Source organism: Lepus europaeus, chromosome 18 (assembly GCF_033115175.1).
Source record: "Lepus europaeus isolate LE1 chromosome 18, mLepTim1.pri, whole genome shotgun sequence".
NCBI lineage: Eukaryota > Metazoa > Chordata > Mammalia > Lagomorpha > Leporidae > Lepus > Lepus europaeus.
The window spans coordinates 33,573,871-33,592,844 of NC_084844.1; the positions used below are offsets into that span (position 1 = coordinate 33,573,871).

At 44.0% G+C, this 18,974-nt stretch overlaps 1 protein-coding gene across 1 annotated transcript in view; it reads right to left on the reverse strand.

Annotated features, from left to right (window-relative positions):
• Positions 1-10,783: 10,783 nt before the first annotated feature.
• Positions 10,784-18,974, reverse strand: part of TEX14 (testis expressed 14, intercellular bridge forming factor) — an 86,925-nt gene continuing 78,734 nt past the window's right edge. The window contains exons 30-33 of the mRNA XM_062175082.1: positions 15,537-15,629; positions 13,552-13,661; positions 11,529-11,580; positions 10,784-11,100 (exon numbers count right to left, since the gene is read on the reverse strand). Of these exons, the coding sequence (XP_062031066.1) occupies positions 11,064-11,100; positions 11,529-11,580; positions 13,552-13,661; positions 15,537-15,629 (292 nt within the window). The 3' untranslated portion in view covers positions 10,784-11,063. The remainder of the gene's footprint in view (positions 11,101-11,528; positions 11,581-13,551; positions 13,662-15,536; positions 15,630-18,974) is intronic.

Below are 18,974 nucleotides of genomic sequence, written 5' to 3' on the forward strand. Positions count from 1 at the left end.
GCTGGGGCTGTGCAAGCCAAAACCAGGAGCCAGGAGCTTCTTTTGGGTCTCCCAGATGAATGCAGGGGCCCAAGCACTTAGGCCATCTTCCACTGGTTTCCCAGGCACATGAGCAGGAAGCTGGATCAACAGTGGAACAGCCGGGTCTGAAATGGTGCTCATATGGGATGCCAGCATCAAAGGCAAGCAGTTAACCTGCCATGCCAAAACGCTGGCCCCTCCACAATTTTTTAAAGCCAATCCTTCATTGTTGAACATTTGAGTTGTTTCCGATTCTTCAATATTATATGTTGCAATAAGCATCTTTATGTAAATACATACTTTTTGTATACAATCCAATTTTCTCCTTGACAAAATAGTTCTCAATCATAGCTGCACTTGAAATTTTGTTTAAATAATTTTTTTGGAAAGGCAGAGAGACAAGAGACAGACAGAGATCTTCTATCTTCTGGTTTACCCCACAAATGCCCACAACAGCTGAGGCTAGGCCAAGCAGAAGCCAGGAACTCCATCTGGGTCTCCCGTGGGTAGCAGGGACCCAACTACTTGAGCCAACTTCTGTTGTCTCCCAGGGTCCACATTAACAGAAAGCTGGAACTGGAAAAGGAGCTGGGACTTGAATCCAGGCACCCCAATATGGGATGCAGGGGCCCCAAGTAGCAGCTTGGCTGCTGTGACAAACATCCCCCACCCCCAACTGTAGATTCACCTGGAGAGCTTTTAAAAGCCCAGGCTTTTAAAATGAACTCAATCAAGTAATTGAGGGATGAGGTCTGTGCATCAGTTTTTGATTAAAAACTCCTCTGGTGGTTTTAATGCACACCCAGGGTTAAGGACCACTGCTTTGGAAAAAAGACCTCTCAGGCTCACATTGTGGTAGCAGATAAAGCCACAGCCTGCAACGCTGGCATCCCATATGGATGCCAGTATGTATCCCGGCTGCTCCACTTCTGATCCAGCTTCCTGCTGATGGCCTGGGAAAGGAAGGGGAGAATGGCCTAAATGTGGGTAGGCCTGGAAGAAGCTCCTGGCTTTGGCCCAACCTATTCCCAGCCATGGGGCCATCTGGGGAGTGAACCACTAGAAGAAAGATCTCTCTCTCTCTCTCTCTCTCTCTCTCTCTCTCTAACTCTTTCAATTATTAAATAAATCTTAAAAAAAAAAAAGAAATTCCTCTCTATTAAAAAAGTGGTACATGAGACAGCAGCATCAGCACCACCTGTGAGCTTAATACATGCAGAAGAGGCTGGTGCCGTGGCATAACAGGTAAAGCCACCACCTGCAGTGCAGCATCCCATATGGGCACTGATTCAAGTCCCAGCTGCTCCACTTCCCATGCAGCTCTGCTATGGCCTGGGAAAGCAGTAGGGGATGGCTCAAGTCCTTCAGAAGGACTGGAAGAGGAAGACATGAAAGAGGTGGAAGACCTTTGAAAGAGGCTCCTGGCTCCTGGCTCCGGATCGTCCCAGCTCTGGCCATTGCGGACATTTGGGGAGTGAACCAGTGGGTGGAAGACTCTCTCTCTCTCTCTCTCTCTCTCTGCCTCTCTGAAACTCTGCCTTTCAAATAAGTAAATAAATATTTTTTAAAAATACATGAAGAAGCTTGGGGTTCCCCTCAACCCTACTCATTCAGAATCTATTTTAACAGGATCTCCAAGTGATTCACATGTATGATAAAATTTCTGAAATAATGGTTTAAAAGGAACTTCAAGTTCAAAAAATTTTCGTATTTAAAATACACACTACAAGCAGTATTGTGGTGCAGAGGGTTGAAGCTGCCACTTGCAATGCTGGCATCCCACATCACAGAACCAGTTCTAGTCCAGGCTGCTCTGCTTCCTATCCAGCTCCCTGCTAACACGGCTGGGAAGGCAGCCTACGATGGGCCAAGTACTTGCATCCCTGTCACCCATGTGGGAGAACCAGATGGAGTTCTAGGCTCCTGGTTTCTACCCAGCCCACATCTGGCCACTGCAGCCATTTGGGGAGGGAATCAGCAGATGGAAGATATCTCTCTCTCTCTCCCCTCCCCTCCCCCATCACTCTGCTTTTTGAGTAAGCTAATAAATGCTTTTTAAAAATTTAAAAATATAAAATACATAATGACAAATATTCCTTCAGATAATTTGTTCCCCAACACAGCGAATGATGTCTGTTTCTCCACACTCTCACTCACTGGAGATATTACCAGTATTTTTCCTCAATATCCTGTTTTACTTTGCATTTCTTTTACTAATGAAACTGGACATCTTTTAATATGCTAATTGTCCATATGTATTGCTTCAGTTGTGAATTCTTTACCTATTTTTCTATTAGGGTGTTTATCTTTTCTACAGATCTTTGAATATTAGGAATACAATCCTTTTGTGTATTAGTATATTGCAATTATTCTCACCAAGTTTGTTGGCTTTATCCTTGTTCAGGAAATATTTGTAGTAAAGAAATTTAACATTTTTATGTACTAAAATCGCTATCTCTTCTCACCCTGAGACCATGGCTTAGAAAAGCTTTCTTCAGGGGCTGGAATTGTGGCACAGCTGGTTAAGCTGCTACCTGTGATGCCAGCATCCCACAGAGGTGCTGGTTTGAGTCCCGGCTGCTCCACTTCCAATCCAGCTCCTTGCTCATGCACCTGAGAAAGCAGCAGTAAACAGCCCAAGTGCTTGGGCCCCTGCATTCATGTGGGATGAAGCTCCAGGCTCCTGACTTCAGCCTGGCTCAGTCCTGGCTATTGTTGCTATTTGGAGCGTGAACCAGCAGATGGAAGATCTCTCTCTCTCCCTCCCTTTTGTCCTCTCTCTGTAACTCTGCATTTCAAGTAAACAAATAAAATCTTAAAAAAAAAAAAAGCTTTCTTCACTCCAAGACTATAAAATAGTCACCTATATTTTCTTAATTTTTATATCTGTTTTTACATTTAAATACTTGATTAAGCAGATATTTTTTAGTACAAGGACCCAGTTTTTATATCTTTTCAAACAACTAATCAGTTATCCCAGTATCATCTATTAAAGAATCTGGTTTGACACACATCATCTCATACGCTAAATTCCCAACCTTTACACTTCAAGGTGATTTTTTTAGTCTATTATAGTCTATGTATCTTTCCATTTCTATGTCAGTGTCATGCCTGGTCAATAATTGCAGCCTTTAAGATGTTCATTTATTTTGTATACATTTGAAATGCAGAGAAACAGAGACAGAGAACTTCTATCTGCTGGCTCATTTCTCAAATGCCCACAACAGCCAGGGCTGGGCCCAGCTGAAGGCTGGAGCCTGGTGCTCAATCCAAGTCTCCTAAGCACTTGGCAGGGATCCAGGTGTTTGAGCCCTCATCTGCAGTCTCCAGGGTGCACATCAGCAGGAAGCTGGAATGGGAAGCAGAGCTGAGACTAGAACCCAGGTGCTGCAATATAGGACGAGGGCACCCTGAGCAGCATCTTAACTGCTGTGCTAAATAGCCACCCCAATTATTGCAGCTTACACTGTACCTTACTATCTGATGGGACGATTCTCTTACTTTTTTCAGTCATGCACTTAAAGAAAGCCCTTTAATTTTTCTCCACCATTGTCTTAACCTGTTCAGTGATGCTACAAAACAAAACCTGAGAATGAGTACTTTACTTTTTAAAAAATAAAGTGCTTATTTAACTCACAGTTTCGGAGGACCAAGAGTATGACTGGCATTGGCTTCTGGCAAGGCCCTCATGATGGACAGCATCAAATGGTGGGAGCACATGTAAGGGAGAGGAAAGAGGGGGACAGATTTGAGAGATCACACAGCAGGATAGGAGGAAAAAGAATTTGCCTCAAAAGCTGAATTTGTAACAACCCATCCTAGTGGCAACAAATCCAGTTCTACAACTCACTCCCAAGAGATGGGCATTAATCCTTTCCAAGGATGATGCTCCTAGTGATCTAAGAGTCTCCCACTGGGTCTCACCTCTTAAGGGTCCCATCACCTCTCAATACTGTTACATTGGGGATCAAGCCTCTAGTACATAAACACTTGGGATACAAACCTCATCCTAGCCATATCAACTATACAACTAATAATATTCAAATGGAGAGTGGATTTTACTTATTTAGCTTCCAGAGGACAAACCTATTTTCAAGTTTTTGGGGGGCACCTCACTATTTTTTTAAGATTTATTTATTTATTTGAAAGTCAGAGTTATATAAAGAAGGAAAGGCAGAGAGAGAGAGAGAGAGGTCTTCCATTCGCTGGTTCACTCCCCAATTAGCCGCAATAGCCGGAGCTGCGCTGATCCGAAGCCAGGAGCCAGGAGCTTCTTCTGGGTCTCCCATGTGGGTGCAGGAGCCTAGGGACTTGGGCCATCTTCTAATGCTTTCCCAGGCCAAGGCAAAGAGCTGGATCAGAAGTGAAGCAGCCAGGACTCAAACTGGTGCCCATATGGGATGCCGGCACTGCAGGTGGCAGCTTTACCCACTACAGCACAGTGCCAGCCCCCAGGGGGCACCTCACTATTACACATTTCTGTAACATCAACACAATGTTACTATTAGCATTCAGAAAGGGGCCAAAAGCAGTGTATTTGGGGGAAAGCAACTGCAACCCTAATCTGCAAAAAAAAATTTTAAGATTTATTTATTTACTTGAAAGAGTTACACAGAGAGAGAAGGAGAGGCAGAGAGGAAGGTCTTCCATATGATGGTTCACTCCCAGATGGCCACAATGGCCGGAGCTGTGCTGATCTGAAGCCAGGAGCCAGGAGTCTGTGCCAGGTCTCCCACACAAGTGCAGGGGCCCAAGCACTTGGGCCATCTTCTACTGTTTTCCCAGGTCATAGCAGAGCTGATCAAAAGAGGAGCAGCCGGGACTCGAACTGGCACCCATATGGGATGCTGGCGCTTCAGGCCAGGGCTTTAACCCACTACACCACAGTGCCAGCCCCGGGATTCTATTTTTAACCTAAAGTTAGCTGTTGGTACACTTCCCTGATTCTACAACTTTGCTCAGGGCATTCTTTGAACTATAATCTCGGGGAAGGCTACTGCATCTTACCGCAAGTATATAAATGTTTGCTCCAGTATAATCTTGGGAATCTCACAGACTCTCTTTGGGAAGTCTCCTCTTTTGTAAATAGAGATATAATACACAACTTGTTTTGTTGTGTTTAAAATAATCACTCAGGGGAGCAGGCATTTAGCCTAGCAGTTGTTTCCTACATCCGAGTAGCTGGAGGTTCAGTTCCTGGCTCCAGCCCATGAATCCTGCTTCCTGCCAATCCAGACCCTGGGAGGCAGCAGGGATGGCTTGCACAGTAGGGCTCCTGCTACCGACATGGGAGACTTAGATTGAATTCCTGGCTCCCGGCCCATCCCCAGCTATTGCAGGCGTTTGGGGAATGAACAGGGTATGTGGGTTCTTTCTATCTGTGTCTCTCAAATAAACAAATACATTAAAACACACACACAGCAAATGTTTGTTGAGCACCTAATATTTTTGCTGGCACAGGTTGCGTGCCAGGAGCTAGGGATACTTAAGTACAAATCAGACATGATCGCTGGCCTTGTGGAGCTTGTAGCTGTATGCGAGTAATAGCGGGTAGAGCATTCTACTGGTTTGTAAATATGCTACACACAAGGAAATAAAAGTATGGTCTATGTGTTGGATATGGGAAGAGGGTAGGCGTGGTACTATAGGAGAATTTTACAGAGGGTTCTAACCTAGTCTAGGTGCAGGGACTTCAAAACACTCCCCGAGGCAGTGAAGTGCTGAGGAATGAACGATGAGGTAGCTACATGTAGGGGAGAGTCGTTCTGGGTAAAGAGAACAGTATGTGTCATGATGTATTTGAAGAAATGAAGGAAGTCCAGTGCTTCTCAGTGTAGTGGGCAAAGATCTGAACATGGGAATGAAGTAATTATTTTTGTATGTTTAAAAGATCACTGTAAAGGAAAAAGTTAGGAAAGCAAGAGGACCAAAGAAATATTAAAAAAATTTAAAATTAGTTTTATCCAACCTTTGATTAGAAGCTTTGACAGTTTTCCTTGTAGTGCTTGACATATGGGAGCCACTCAAAAAGTGATTTCTTAGGCCAGCGCCGTGGCTTAACAGGCTAATCCTCCGCATTGCGGTGCCGGCACACGGGGTTCTAGTCCCGGTTGGGGCGCCAGATTCTGTCCCGGTTGCCCCTCTTCCAGGCCAGCTCTCTGCTATGGCCCGGGAGTGCAGTGGAGGATGGCCCAAGTGCTTGGGCCCTGCACCCGCATGGGAGACCAGGAGAAGCACCTGGCTCCTGGCTTCGGATCAGCACAATGTGCCGGCCGCAGCGGCCATTGGAGGGTGAACCAACGGCAAAAAGGAAGACCTTTCTCTCTGTCTCTCTCTCACTATCCACTCTGCCTGTCAAAAAAAAAAAAAAAAAAGTTATTTCTTAAGTGTGGGAATGGATGGAAGCAGCTACTTGAGGAAGCTGCTGCAATGGTCCAGGCAAAAGGATAGTGGAAACAGAAATGGAGAGACTTGGTCTAAGTAACATATACTCTGGAGGCTGATACAAATAAGCTTCAATGATTGAATTTTTGAAGTAAAGGGCAGAGGAATGAGAGTCAAGGATGACTCCTAGATTTCTAGTCTGATGACTGACTGGACAATATCACCTTTGACTGGAGGTAGAGGTCAAGACTATGAGTTCAGTATTGGGTATGTCAGTAAGTTAACTGAAAGAAATCCAAGTGGAGACCTCGAACATAAGGGTAGATGGAGGGGGCCAGCGCTGTGCTGTGGTGGGTAAAGCTGCCGCCTGCAGTGCTGGAATCCCATATGGGCGCCAATTCGAGTCCCGGCTGCTCCACTTTTTTTTTTTTTTGGGTCAGGCAGAGTGGACAGTGAGAGCGAGACAGAGAGAAAGGTCTTCCTTTTGCCGTTGGTTCACCCTCCAATGGCCGCCGCAGCCAGCATGCTGCGACCGGCGCACCGCGCTGATCTGATGGCAGGAGCCAGGGGCTTATCCTGGTCTCCCATGGGGTGCAGAGTTCAAGCACTTGGGCCATCTTCCACTGCACTCCCTGGCCACAGCAGAGAGCTGGCCTGGAAGAGGGGCAACCGGGACAGAATCGGTGCCCCGACTGGGACTAGAACCCGGTGTGCGGGCGCTGCAAGGCGGAGGATTAGCCTATTGAGCCGCGGCGCCGGCCTGCTCCTCTTCTGATCCAGCTCTCTGCTATGGCCTGGGAAAGCAGCAGAAGATGGTCCAAATCCTTGGGCCCCTGCATCCACGTGGGAGACCCAGAGGAAGCTCCTGGCTTTGGATCAGCACAGCTCCAGCCATTGGAGCTATCTGGGGAGTGAACCAGTGGATGAAAGACCTCTCTCTGTCTCTGTCTCTCTGTAACTCTGCCTTTCAAATAAATAAATAATCTTAAAAAAAAAAAAAAAGCAGGGGAGTAGATGGAGATGTCTGGCCTAGATTCATAATAGAAATCAGGAGTAATCAGTATACAGATGCTAACTAAAGCCAAGGGAGTAAATACAGTCTCTTAAGAGGAAAACTGAGTGAGAAAAGATCGAGGCAGAGCCTCTCAAGGAGGCTGAGATGGAGTAATCAGAGATAGAATGAAAAACCAGAGTACAACATCAAGGAAGCCAAGGGATTCTGCTGAAAGAACACATGTCATTGAGGTCAGAGTGTCTAAGCAATTTAGGAACATGGAAGGCATTAGTGACCTTAATGACTGCTGAATAACGGAAGGAGTAGAGTTCAGGTTCTAGTGGGTTGAGAGGGAGGTGAGTTGCTGAAGATAGTAGGTATAAACTCTTTCAAGAAATCTAACTGCAGTGAGAGAAGAGCAGTAGAGTAATTGCTGGAAATAGAAGTTAGATTCAGGACATTTTTAAAAAAGATTTTATTTATTTTATTTGAGAGATAGAGTTATAGTGAGAGGGAGAGTCAGAAAGGTCTTCCTTCCGCTGGTTCATTCCCCAAATGGCTGCATCAGCTAGAGCTGCACGGATCGGAAGCCAGGAGCCAGGCACTTCTTCCCAATCTCCCACATGGGTGCAAGGGCCCAAGGACTTGGGCCATCTTGTATTGCTTTCCCAGGCCATAGCAGAGAGCTGGATTGGCAGTGAAGCAGCCAGGACTAGAACTGGAGCCCATATGGGATGCTGGCACTGCAGGTGGAGGGTTAACCTACTACACCATGGCGCAGGCTCCCCAGAGAATTGTTTTTAAAGATAGGAAAATACAAGTATGTTAATTATGACCAAAAAAAGTAATAATAAAGGGGCAGAAGCTACTGGGAAAAAAAAAAAAAAAAAAGATGTTAACCTGAGGAGGCTAACCCTGAGCAGACAGGAAATGGGAATGGCCTAAACAGGAAGTGGGGCATCCTCTTCAGTTTAACAGGAAGCTGAGTAAAAAGAACAAATGAGAAGAGGCCCAAGGCCAGTTCAGGTTAGAATGCTCCACCTGTAACTGTTGCTCTATTCTACAGAAATAGATGTGATCATGTGAGGTGATTTGACGGTGAAAAGCTAAGCTAATTCCCATCTGATGGTTTCTATTTTCTCTTAAGAGTTGGAGGTGATGTCTATCTGTTGAGGGCTGATGGGAAGTGAGGGATGAAAGTTTAAAACAGCTGATAAGAGTGAGAGAAGACACATACTGAAGCAGCAGCAGGACAAGAAAAAAGATTACTGTATGTGTATATAGTATCTGTTACCTAATAATTACTCTATAACCAATAAGCAATATCTACCAACATAACTGTTAATATTGGCCAATCTTACAGTCAGAAGTCTACTCCATTGATCGATTATATGTGTTCAACCTGTAGATTTTATGAATATTAATAATTCCATACTAATTTACCACTTATTATTGATAATACTACATTTTTATGTATGTTGGCTTTGTTTCACAAATTAGAGTAATTTGAGAAGAGAGACAGATAAATTTTTTTTGTATTTGAGGAGACAGATAAAGAGAGATGGTTCACGTCCACTAGTGTATTTCTCAAACACTTACAACAACTGGGGGAGGCAAGAGGAGGCTGCAAAACTGGGAGTCAGGAACTAAATCCAGGTCTTCCACACAGATGGGAGGAATGCAACCATCATGTCTAGCATCTACACTAGCAGGAAGCTAGAGTCAGGAGCCAAAGGATCAGGGACTGAACACAGGTACTCAGTGTAGCACAAAGGTATGCTAACCAGCACCTTAACTGCTGGGCCAAATGCCTATCCCAGAATAAGTTTTTTTTTGAGAAAAGGACTGCATTGTCAGTCTCTGTATCCCTCAAGGTTTCTTTCACATACTGTTTTCTACTTGTTACAATAGCAAGTAATTGTTCACTTGGTTTGAAACGGTCAGGCAGATTTGTGCCTTTGCATTTTATCTGTGCAGGGTAAAACTTCTGGGAGCTAAGAAGTATAAATATGATATCCACAACAGGAAATATTCAGTTTCCACAAATAAAGCTGGAAATACTCAGAATAAAACATTAGGTAGCAAGTACTATACAGCAGCATACAACTTCCAAGAAAAGGTTTTCATTGATATGTGAAGACTCCAAACTGGAGGTAGATGAAGGTACATAAATCCTTAAAAAAAAAAAAAAAACAGGTTAGATACAAAAATATATCTGGGGGCTGGTCTGTGGCAGAGCGGGTAAAGCTGCACTGCCTGCAGCACCGGCATCCCATATGGATGCTGGTTCATGTCCCAGCTGCTCCACTTTTGATTCAGCTCTCTGCTGTGGTCTGGGAAAGCAGTGGAAGATGGCCCAAGTCCTTGGGCCCCTGCACCCATGTGGGAAGACCGAGAGGAAGCTCCTGGCTCCTGACTTCGGATTAGCACAGCTCCAATTGTTGCGGTCAATTGGGGAGTAAACCAGCAGATGGAAGACCTTTCTCTCTCTCTCTCTCTCTGCCTCTCCTTCTCTCTCTATGTAACTCCAACTTTCAAATAAATAAATAAACATTTTATATATATATATATATATATATATATATATATATATATATTTGGCCAGTTATCTCTTGTGATAGAGGTAGATTAGAGAAAATTTTGTCATCTTGGTCTTACCACAAATTTCATTCCTCCAACACACTGATGATATGAGGTGTGTAATGCAAAATACACAGAGATGCAGTTAGTTCATTTATATCTTAAGCTTTTATGCTACCTGTATTTTCACTATGTGAGACAATTCAAGCTGGAAAGGGAATACAGAAATTCTGGCCAAGTGGACAGGCAGTATTTCTATTATAAATCACAGGCAGCTGTTGCCAGTTTGGATGTATGATAGGTGGTAGTGGTAGCTGCTTATATGTCAAACTTTTTTTTAAATTTATTTATTTGACAGGTAGAGTTACAGAGAGAGAGACAGAGAGAAAGATCTTCCTTCCGTTGGTTCACCCCAAAAGTGGCTGCCCGGCTGGCGCTGTGCCAATCTGAAGCCAGGAACCAGGTGCTTCCTCCTGGTCTCCAATGCGGGTGCAGGGGCCCAAGTACTTGGGCCATCCTCCACTGCCTTCCAGGGCCACAGCAGAGAGCTGGACTGGAAGAGGGGCAACCGGGACTAGAACCCAGCGCTCATATGGGATGCCAGCGCTGCAGGCAGAGGATTAACTAAGTGAACCATGGCGCCAGCCCATATATGTCAAACTTTGTAACAGAAGTGGAATACTTTTTTGGTGACAATCCTCTGCTCCCAACTCCCATTAACTCAGACACACAAAAAAATCTCACACAGCTGACATCTAACTGGCAATTCAAAGTAAACACTTTATTATGTAACAGAAATTAAAACTTTCAAAAGTTTACATCAACAAAACCAAAAAGTCATTCTGGACACATGAAAAAATTTTTACAATCAAAACTACCTTTCTCAAATCTGACTAAAAACAAACAGTTAAATGTGCTGCCAAAAGGGCCAAACCATTATGTCTACTGTGGCAGCTGAACAAAGTGTAAGTTACGGAACCGGAACCACTGCCCCAATGGCAACTGAAGCAGATGAAAGAAGAAAGGAGCTCACAACCAGGGCACTCAAACTCAGGCCAGGAATCCACCCACGATCCAAGTCCAGTCAGTCGGACAAGTCACTCTGATCCAGAACGATTATCCTGTGTGTATGTTTTTGAAAGAAAAAAAGGAAGTTTGTATGTATATTTTTTAAAGACACAAACAACATCCTCTTTCTATTCAACTGAACTCAAGGGCAATGGATCTGGGTCTTTCTAATTAAGGGGATTATGTTCAGCAGGCTATCATGGAAAGACAAATGACTACCATGCAATCAACAGGAGCATCTTCTGTACTTCCTATATATTAAAACTGTTCTTGACTTTATCACTTATTTAATCAAAGCTGACATTAATCTCATTTTATATTTTAGTGAACTATAAACATAACTATTTTAAAAATTGAGCAACCTTGTCTGAATTCAAGTCATTGTCATCAATGTCCATCTAGATGTGGTAAATGTTTTAACTCTGCTCATACTGTCCATAAACAGTAAATTCTGACTTACAAACATCTGATATCTCTTTACCTGGATGGTTCGGACCAACCCAGTCGCTTCCAAAAACAGGGTTTTAGTTCATCTTGATGAAATATAAGGGGAAGAAACAAACAACCTGATTATGTTCTAGGTCAATGGATAGCAGAATTCAGAATTCATATTAGTGCTCTCTCTAGTTTAGGGTAGACTGTGTTTTCTATAATGGTTTTCCTGTTATACAGAGAATTTTTTTAAAAAGATTTATTTATTTACTTGAAAGAGTTACACAGAGGGGCCGGCGCTGCGGCGCAGCGGGTTAAAGCCCTGGCTTGAAGCACCAGCATCCCACATGGGCGCTGGTTCTGGTCCTGGCTGCTCTTCTTCCAATCCAGCTCTCTGCTATGGCCTGGGATAGTAGTGGAAGATGGCCCAAGGACATGGGCCCCTCCACCCATGTGGGAGACCCAGAGAAAGCTCCTGGCTCCTGGCTTCGGATTGGCGTAGCTCAGGCTGTTGCGGCCATCTGGGGAGTAAACCAGTGGATGGAAGATCTTTCTCTCTGTTTCTGCCTCTCTCTGTAACTCTAGGTCTTTCAAAAAAATAAAATAAATCTTTAAAAAAAAAAAAAGATTTACACAGAGAGAGAAGGAGAAGCACACAGAGAGAGAGAGAGAGAGAGAGAGAGAGGTCTTTCATCCGATGGTTCACTCCCCAATTGGCCGCAATGGCGGGAGCTTTGCTGATCTAGAGCCACAAGCCTATTCCGGGTCTCCCATGCAGGTGCAGGGGCCCAAGGATTTGGGCCATCCTCTACTGCTTTCCCAGGCCACAGCAGAGAGCTGGATCAGAAGTGGAGCATCCAGGACTCGAACTGGCACCCATATGGGATGCCGGCACTGCAGGTGTGGCTTTATCTGCTACACCACAGCACCTGCCTCCAGAGAATCTTTCTAAGAACACACTTAATGGCACTCCTGCCCCCATCATTCTATAGCTCCCTGCCATAGCAATGGATACTGCCGACACTAGGTCACAAAGTCCCTCCATTATCTTCTCAGTGAAGTCAATACTAGGTAAAAGGCCACATACTTCATGTCTTGTGCCAGTCAGGGCTCTGAAGGAAACAACGTATCATATCCATGGCTGGCTCAAGTACAGATTCCTCCACGTAATTATTACATACACAGGTGCAGATAGAGTTAAGGGAGAAAACAAGGAATGGCAAGGCATCCAATGACTACCAGCAGTGGGAAGCCTGAATCTTGAAGGGACTGAGGGGTGGGGACAGGGGCGCAGTTACTGGAATTCAGTTGAGCGCTGGAACTGGGAAGAAGGATGGGCTGCCTCATAGAAGCTGCACTTGTGGAGGGACACTGCTTCTACCGGTTACAAGGGCCTGAAGTAGACAGAGAGAGGAAGTAATGCTCCAACCTCTCTTTTAGCCCTCTGACCTACTGACAGAACCTCCCTTTGGCCAACAGGAAACCCAGGAGAAGATGTGTATTTGGGTTCAGCATCCTGAGGCATAAAGCAGGGCAGCAAAAGAATGAGAGGAGACTACAGAGGAAATGAAAGTGACACTAGATGATCTGAAAGAATTAATTAATGTCTCTAATTTTCCAACTAAGAAGTACTAAAATTAGAAAGGCATCGTTTGTTGATGGTCAGAAGTCTGAAAGCACCATCTAAACAGTTTTGAAATTAAGGCTAATTTATAAATTTACACTACTTGTGGATCATACTTGAATTCTATAATATGTGATTTCTTATTATTCTGCAGTATCTGTGTCAGCTAAGTTTAAAACTTATGAAGCAAAATACCTCTCCAGACAATGTGCGAGGTAATGATGATGAGAGTGGCTGAAGGGTTGCCTTAAAAATGGAATTCTAAGTCCTTACTGTTTTATAATGAAGCTATGAATGGTAATTAACAGAAAACCTAGGCTAAATTGCAGGGGATAAAGAAAATATCAAAGGTAGGAGGATTACATATAATCTGGAAAACATTTCTAAATAACTTTGATGTTCTTCAAAGCCAAAGGATTGCAAATTGCATTGTAACATTCATTCCTACCTTCTTCAGAAGCCCCTAAAAAACCCTCTGATTTCCTTCTCTGTGACTTGATGTTTTTGTCTCCTTTTCTCTTCTTTTCACCAACTTCCTGATCCTTGGTATTTGTCTCCCTTTAATAACAATAATTTGGGGTCATCAAACCATATGGATAATGGCCAGAGGAACAGGACCACACTCCAAAGAAAACGTATACTAACTAGCACTGATGGAGTGTTCCCAGTAAGCTAGGCATTGGTTTAAGTGCTATAAGGTATATTAACTAATTTAGTTCCCATAACAACGATTATAGTTAGTTACCACCACCATCTCCATGAGGTGATGAGGAGACTCAGGCACACAGAGGATACATTATATACCTAGTAAGTCCTAGAGCTGGGATATGACCCTGGGAGTCTGCCTCAAACTCTGCTTTTGACCATTAGACTATATTGCCTCAAAGTAAAAAATAAAAGGCATTTTACTTTTGTTGTAATTGATATGCTTTTCAATACCACCTTTTGGTTAATCACCTCTTGTTCTTGAAAAACTCTCAGATATGAAATATCCAATTTAAGACCAAATTTGCCAAACTATTAAGCAGAAACCATCTCTGCCACTCAACTCTGAGCTGCGCAAGGACAGAGACGTTAACCCTTGTTGCACCTCCAGCTTCCGGCCCAGTGTTTGGCTCACAGACAGTGCTCTGTAGGTGCTGGCTGAACTAACACAACATTGCTTAGCAATTCTGTTTTCAATTTGGTGGACAGTAAAAGCAACGTGTGAAATGAGAGAGAAAACAAAATCAGCTAAGAGGATTTTCTTTCCTCCTAACTTCTCGCCCCGAATAGAATCACAGGTTCAAGAGCTGGAGGAGGCCTTTGGGCGCTCTCTTTTTAATTTTTTTTTTTAATTTTTGGGCTCTCTTCTACCTCTGTCCAAAAGCCCAAGACAAGTGAAACACACAGCCTCTGCTTGAGCAGCAGCAGCCATTGTTATTAATTAAGTGTGAAAACTTAAGTATCAGCTGCTGTGACTATTAGAAAGTTTGTGCTTTGCTGAATAAAAATCTGTTACTCTGCAATTTCTAGTCACTGGCTCTGTCCTTTGGGGCAGAAGAGAGTAAGCTGACTCTCTTCACTTCACACTATTTCAGGTATCTGAGGGTGGCTATCAAATTCTCTGCTCCATCTGTTCTTCTCGGCCAGAGCCTACCCGCTCCTTCCGCTGTTCTCAGATGACCTGGTTTCCAGACCTCTGCCTGGTGGATGGCCACCCTCTTCTGGTTGTTAATATCTCTTTTAAAAGACAACACCCAGAAAGCAACTAAGCACCGTGTCCTGGTGGTTACTTGTCTCACACACTGCCTTGATCTGGGCAGCACATCTCTGTCCAGCCTTGATGCTGCTTGACCTTTTCAGCAAATGCATCAAGCACAGCACTCACAGAATTGCCTTCTTCAAGAATTGCCTGAAGTCTCACCATGTGTCAAGATGCATGCTAAGTGCTACTCGTGTAAAAATAAGACACACTTCCTGCCTTCCAATCAAAACATCAGCAAACACACCAAGTCTCCTGCATTCTATAATTTCAGATCTAAAATTTCTACATCTTTTATCTGTTACAGCATCTGACATTTTCACTGTCAAGACCATTTTGAATCCTCAGTCTGTCACCCATCATGTTAGCATTCATTCCTAGACTTGAGTTATCTAAACATCTGATTAGCATGCCTTTTCTGATTTAACTCAAATACTGATGAAAAGGTTGAAGGTGGCAGAGCCAAAATGCAGCAATCTTGGAGGCCTCTCTCTATAACTGATATCAATCTACTAATCAACATCTTGAGCACTGTGAGCAATTGAAGGCAGAGGGTGCAGACAGACAGGAGTCAGGGCTGGCTTATCTACAGCAATCCAATCACCAGACACACATTCTCCAGGGAGCCTAAAACTTAGTCTACACTTCAGGATAAAGAAGAAAATGATCCCCTGGTGGGGAGCAGTAACCTTGCAGAGCCCTTGGGGAGGTCCTGTGGCTCCACGCTCTCCTCAGGTGGCTGCAGCCATCTTTCCAGGTCCTCATCGAGAGTAGAGTGAGCTCTGTCCAGGGGCAAGTGCAGAGAACAGAGACAACAGTCATTTTCTTTCTCCTCTGACAAAGAAGTGTGACAAAAGAGGGGAAGGGATATTAAAATCTGTGCTTTCACTACACGTTTGATAAAATGACACCTTGGTGAGACTGCTTCTAGAGCCACAGAGGTTACTGAGATCTGATTTAAATGTGTTCCAAATAAGTCTTTTAGCCCCTTGACAAAAAGCCTCAGCATCCATGAAATCACCCCCTCCAAAGCTTGGTGCCAGACTGTCTCAAATAGAGGCCATTAAGTCAGTCACTCCCTGAGACTGGAACTCAACACATTTTCCTACATCCTTTTCTGACTAAGAACCACCTCTGAGGCTAGAAGATGCATAGTAGAGTCTTTTATTTATTTTTTAGAAAGCTTTTATTTAATAAACACAAATTTCTTAAGTACAGCTTTAGTAATATAGTGATTTTTCCACACTCCCACCCCCACTCCCATCCCATCTCCAGCTTCCTCTCCCATCCCATTCTTCTTTAAGATTCATTTTTAATTAACTTTATATACTGAAGACCGACTCCATACTAAGTAAAGATTTCAAAAGTTTGCACCCACACAGACACACAAAGTATAAAGTATGGTTTGAAGACAAGTTTTACCGTTAATTCTCATAGTACAACTCATTAAGGACAGAGGTCCTACATGAGGAGTAACCGCACAGCGACTCCTGTTGTTGATTTAACAATTGACACTGTTATTTATGATGTCAGTGACCACCCGAGGCTCTTGTCATGAGCTGTCAAGGTTATGGAAGCCTTTTGAGTCCACACACTTCAAATAGAGTGTTTTAACAAGGCCTGAAAAGTCCTATCCATTGGGAAAAAAACAAAAAACAAAAAAACCACTTCCACTCTAACCCATCATTCCTAGCATTGAGATGATTGATTGAGCATCAGTGGAGCATCTGTGGCCCACAGAGCCAACCTCTTGGGAAAAGGGGGACATAACAATAACAGTAGCTAATTTTTTATCATGTGCAAAGAGCTTTGTATTTGGATAATCAAATGTTACTTAGCCTGCCTTGAATAATGACAGTTTTTTCTGAAAGTGTTTCGAGGAAAGAAGGCATGCAGTTACATTCCATATCACAAGTTTCTAAAACCTATCTTGAAAAAACATTTGTCTTCTCCCTTTTTGCTCCTTTGCTCTGTCTTCCCAAAACCTCTCTCCCTTCTCTCCTCTCAGGCCCTCAGGCTCCAGTTTCTTCCTCTACTTCCCAAACCTTCCCTCCCAGATATCTCTCTCTCTCTTTCTCTATCTCTCATCCATCCTTATAGAGATTAATTCAGTTCTTGAAGAGTATAATAGGGCCGGCACCGTGGCTTAACAGGCTAAACCTCCACCTTGCGGCGCCGGCACACTGGGTTCTAGTCCCGGTCGGGGCGCCGGATTCTATCCCAGTTGCCCCTCTTCCAGGCCAGCTCTCTGCTATGGCCTGGGAAGGCAGTGGAGGATGGCCCAAGTCCTTGGGCTCTGCACCCGCATGGGAGACCAGGAGAAGCACTTGGCTCCTGGCTTCGGATCAGCGCGATGCGCTGGCCGCAGCAGCCATTGGAGGGTGAACCAACGGCAAAAAGGAAGACCTTTCTCTCTGTCTCTCTCTCTCACTATCCACTCTGCCTGTCAAAAAAAAAAAAAAAAAAAAAAGAGTATGATAGGTACTGGATTAATTACCCAAAAGTTATTCATAATACTTTTCTCCCTTGCCACCTTCTATAGCAACTGAGAAGCTAAAACCTCAATTTCCAATCTCCCCTATGCTTGAGGGTGGTCACATGTCACAGTTTGGCCAAAGAGATGTAAGCAGATGACTTCTGGGAAGGGTTTCTGGAAAGGTTTTTGTTTTCCAGATAACAAAAGGGGCCATATTGTCAGTTAAAACATTCCTTTGCCCATCCTCTATCTGTCTGGTATGTGGACAGCAGCCATCTTGCAACCAGGAATGACCAGCCAGAACATAAAGGCCATGGACAGCAGAGCAACAAGATCAAAAGAGACTAAGTCCCAGGGCCTGCATTTGACCGAACAGTTAAGAGACACCCATAGTCCCCTATCAGAGGTTAGATGCTGGGCTCTACTCCTGATTCCAGCTTCCTGCCAATGCAGACCCTGGAAAGCAGTGGGTATTTCCAGTAGTTTGGTCTCTGTCACCTATGCTGGAGACCTAGATTGAGTTTATGATATCTGGCTTGGCTTTGCCCAGGCTGCAGACATATAGGGAATGAACCAGAGGGTGGGAGCACTCTCTGTCTGAATGTCTCTTTCTCTCAAATACATTTTTTAAAAGGAAAAAAAAAAATAAAAGCCTAGATTCCTGATGGCACTGCTGAGCTGGAACACTAGCCATGCCCAGCCTCCCATGCACTCTGGTAATGGTGGATTTCTATCATTTACATTTTCTATCATTTACTAGGAGCATTCTGCATGACTTCCCCAAGGATCCACAACAGCAAGATCAGGATCAGGCAAGTAATACAGGTGCTAACTCAGTTTCTATCTTTCTTTAAAATCTGGATACTTTGTTTATCATGGACTTTTTTTTGCATTAAATCTGATTTTTTAAAATATTGCATTAAATTATTACTTGACTATTTAGCTTGAAGGTGCCCCCTTCAGTTCTGTGCCAGAGGAGTGTGTCTGACTTAATTCACCCTAGTCCTGGCCCTGAATGACAGCTTAAGAGAAGGCAAGAAAATCAAGAGGCAAAGGAGATGAGCTGAATGGTTTACCTTGCAACACAGTAAAAGGAGAGCTCCAAAGCAGGAACAGAATCAGGTTTCTTGAGGCAAACTTGTACTTTTAGACTGAATCTCCTGGAGGATTGCCCCTACTGTCTCTTATTGGCTAGAAAGATCTAAAAATTCCCTTCCAAGCACTTTAACTAAAGTGTTTTGAAAGAAGCTGAAATCTGTGTTTGCCTCACAAAATGAAATAAAAACAAAACCAAAAAAAAAAAAAAGTAATTAGACAAGGAAAAAACCTCAAATAACTATTTAAAAATGGGCAAAGGCCGGCGCCGTGGCTTAACAGGCTAATCCTCCACCTTGCGGCACCAGCACACCGGGTTCTAGTCCCGGTTGGGGCGCCGGATTCTATCCCGGTTGCCCCTCTTCCAGGCCAGCTCTCTGTTATGGCCCGGGAGTGCAGTGGAGGATGGCCCAAGTCCTTGGGCTCTGCACCCACATGGGAGACCAGGAGAAACACCTGGCTCCTGGCTTCGGATCAGCAAGATGAGCCGGCCGCAGCGGCCATTGGAGGGTGAACCAATGGCAAAAAGGAAGACCTTTCTCTCTGTCTCTCTCTC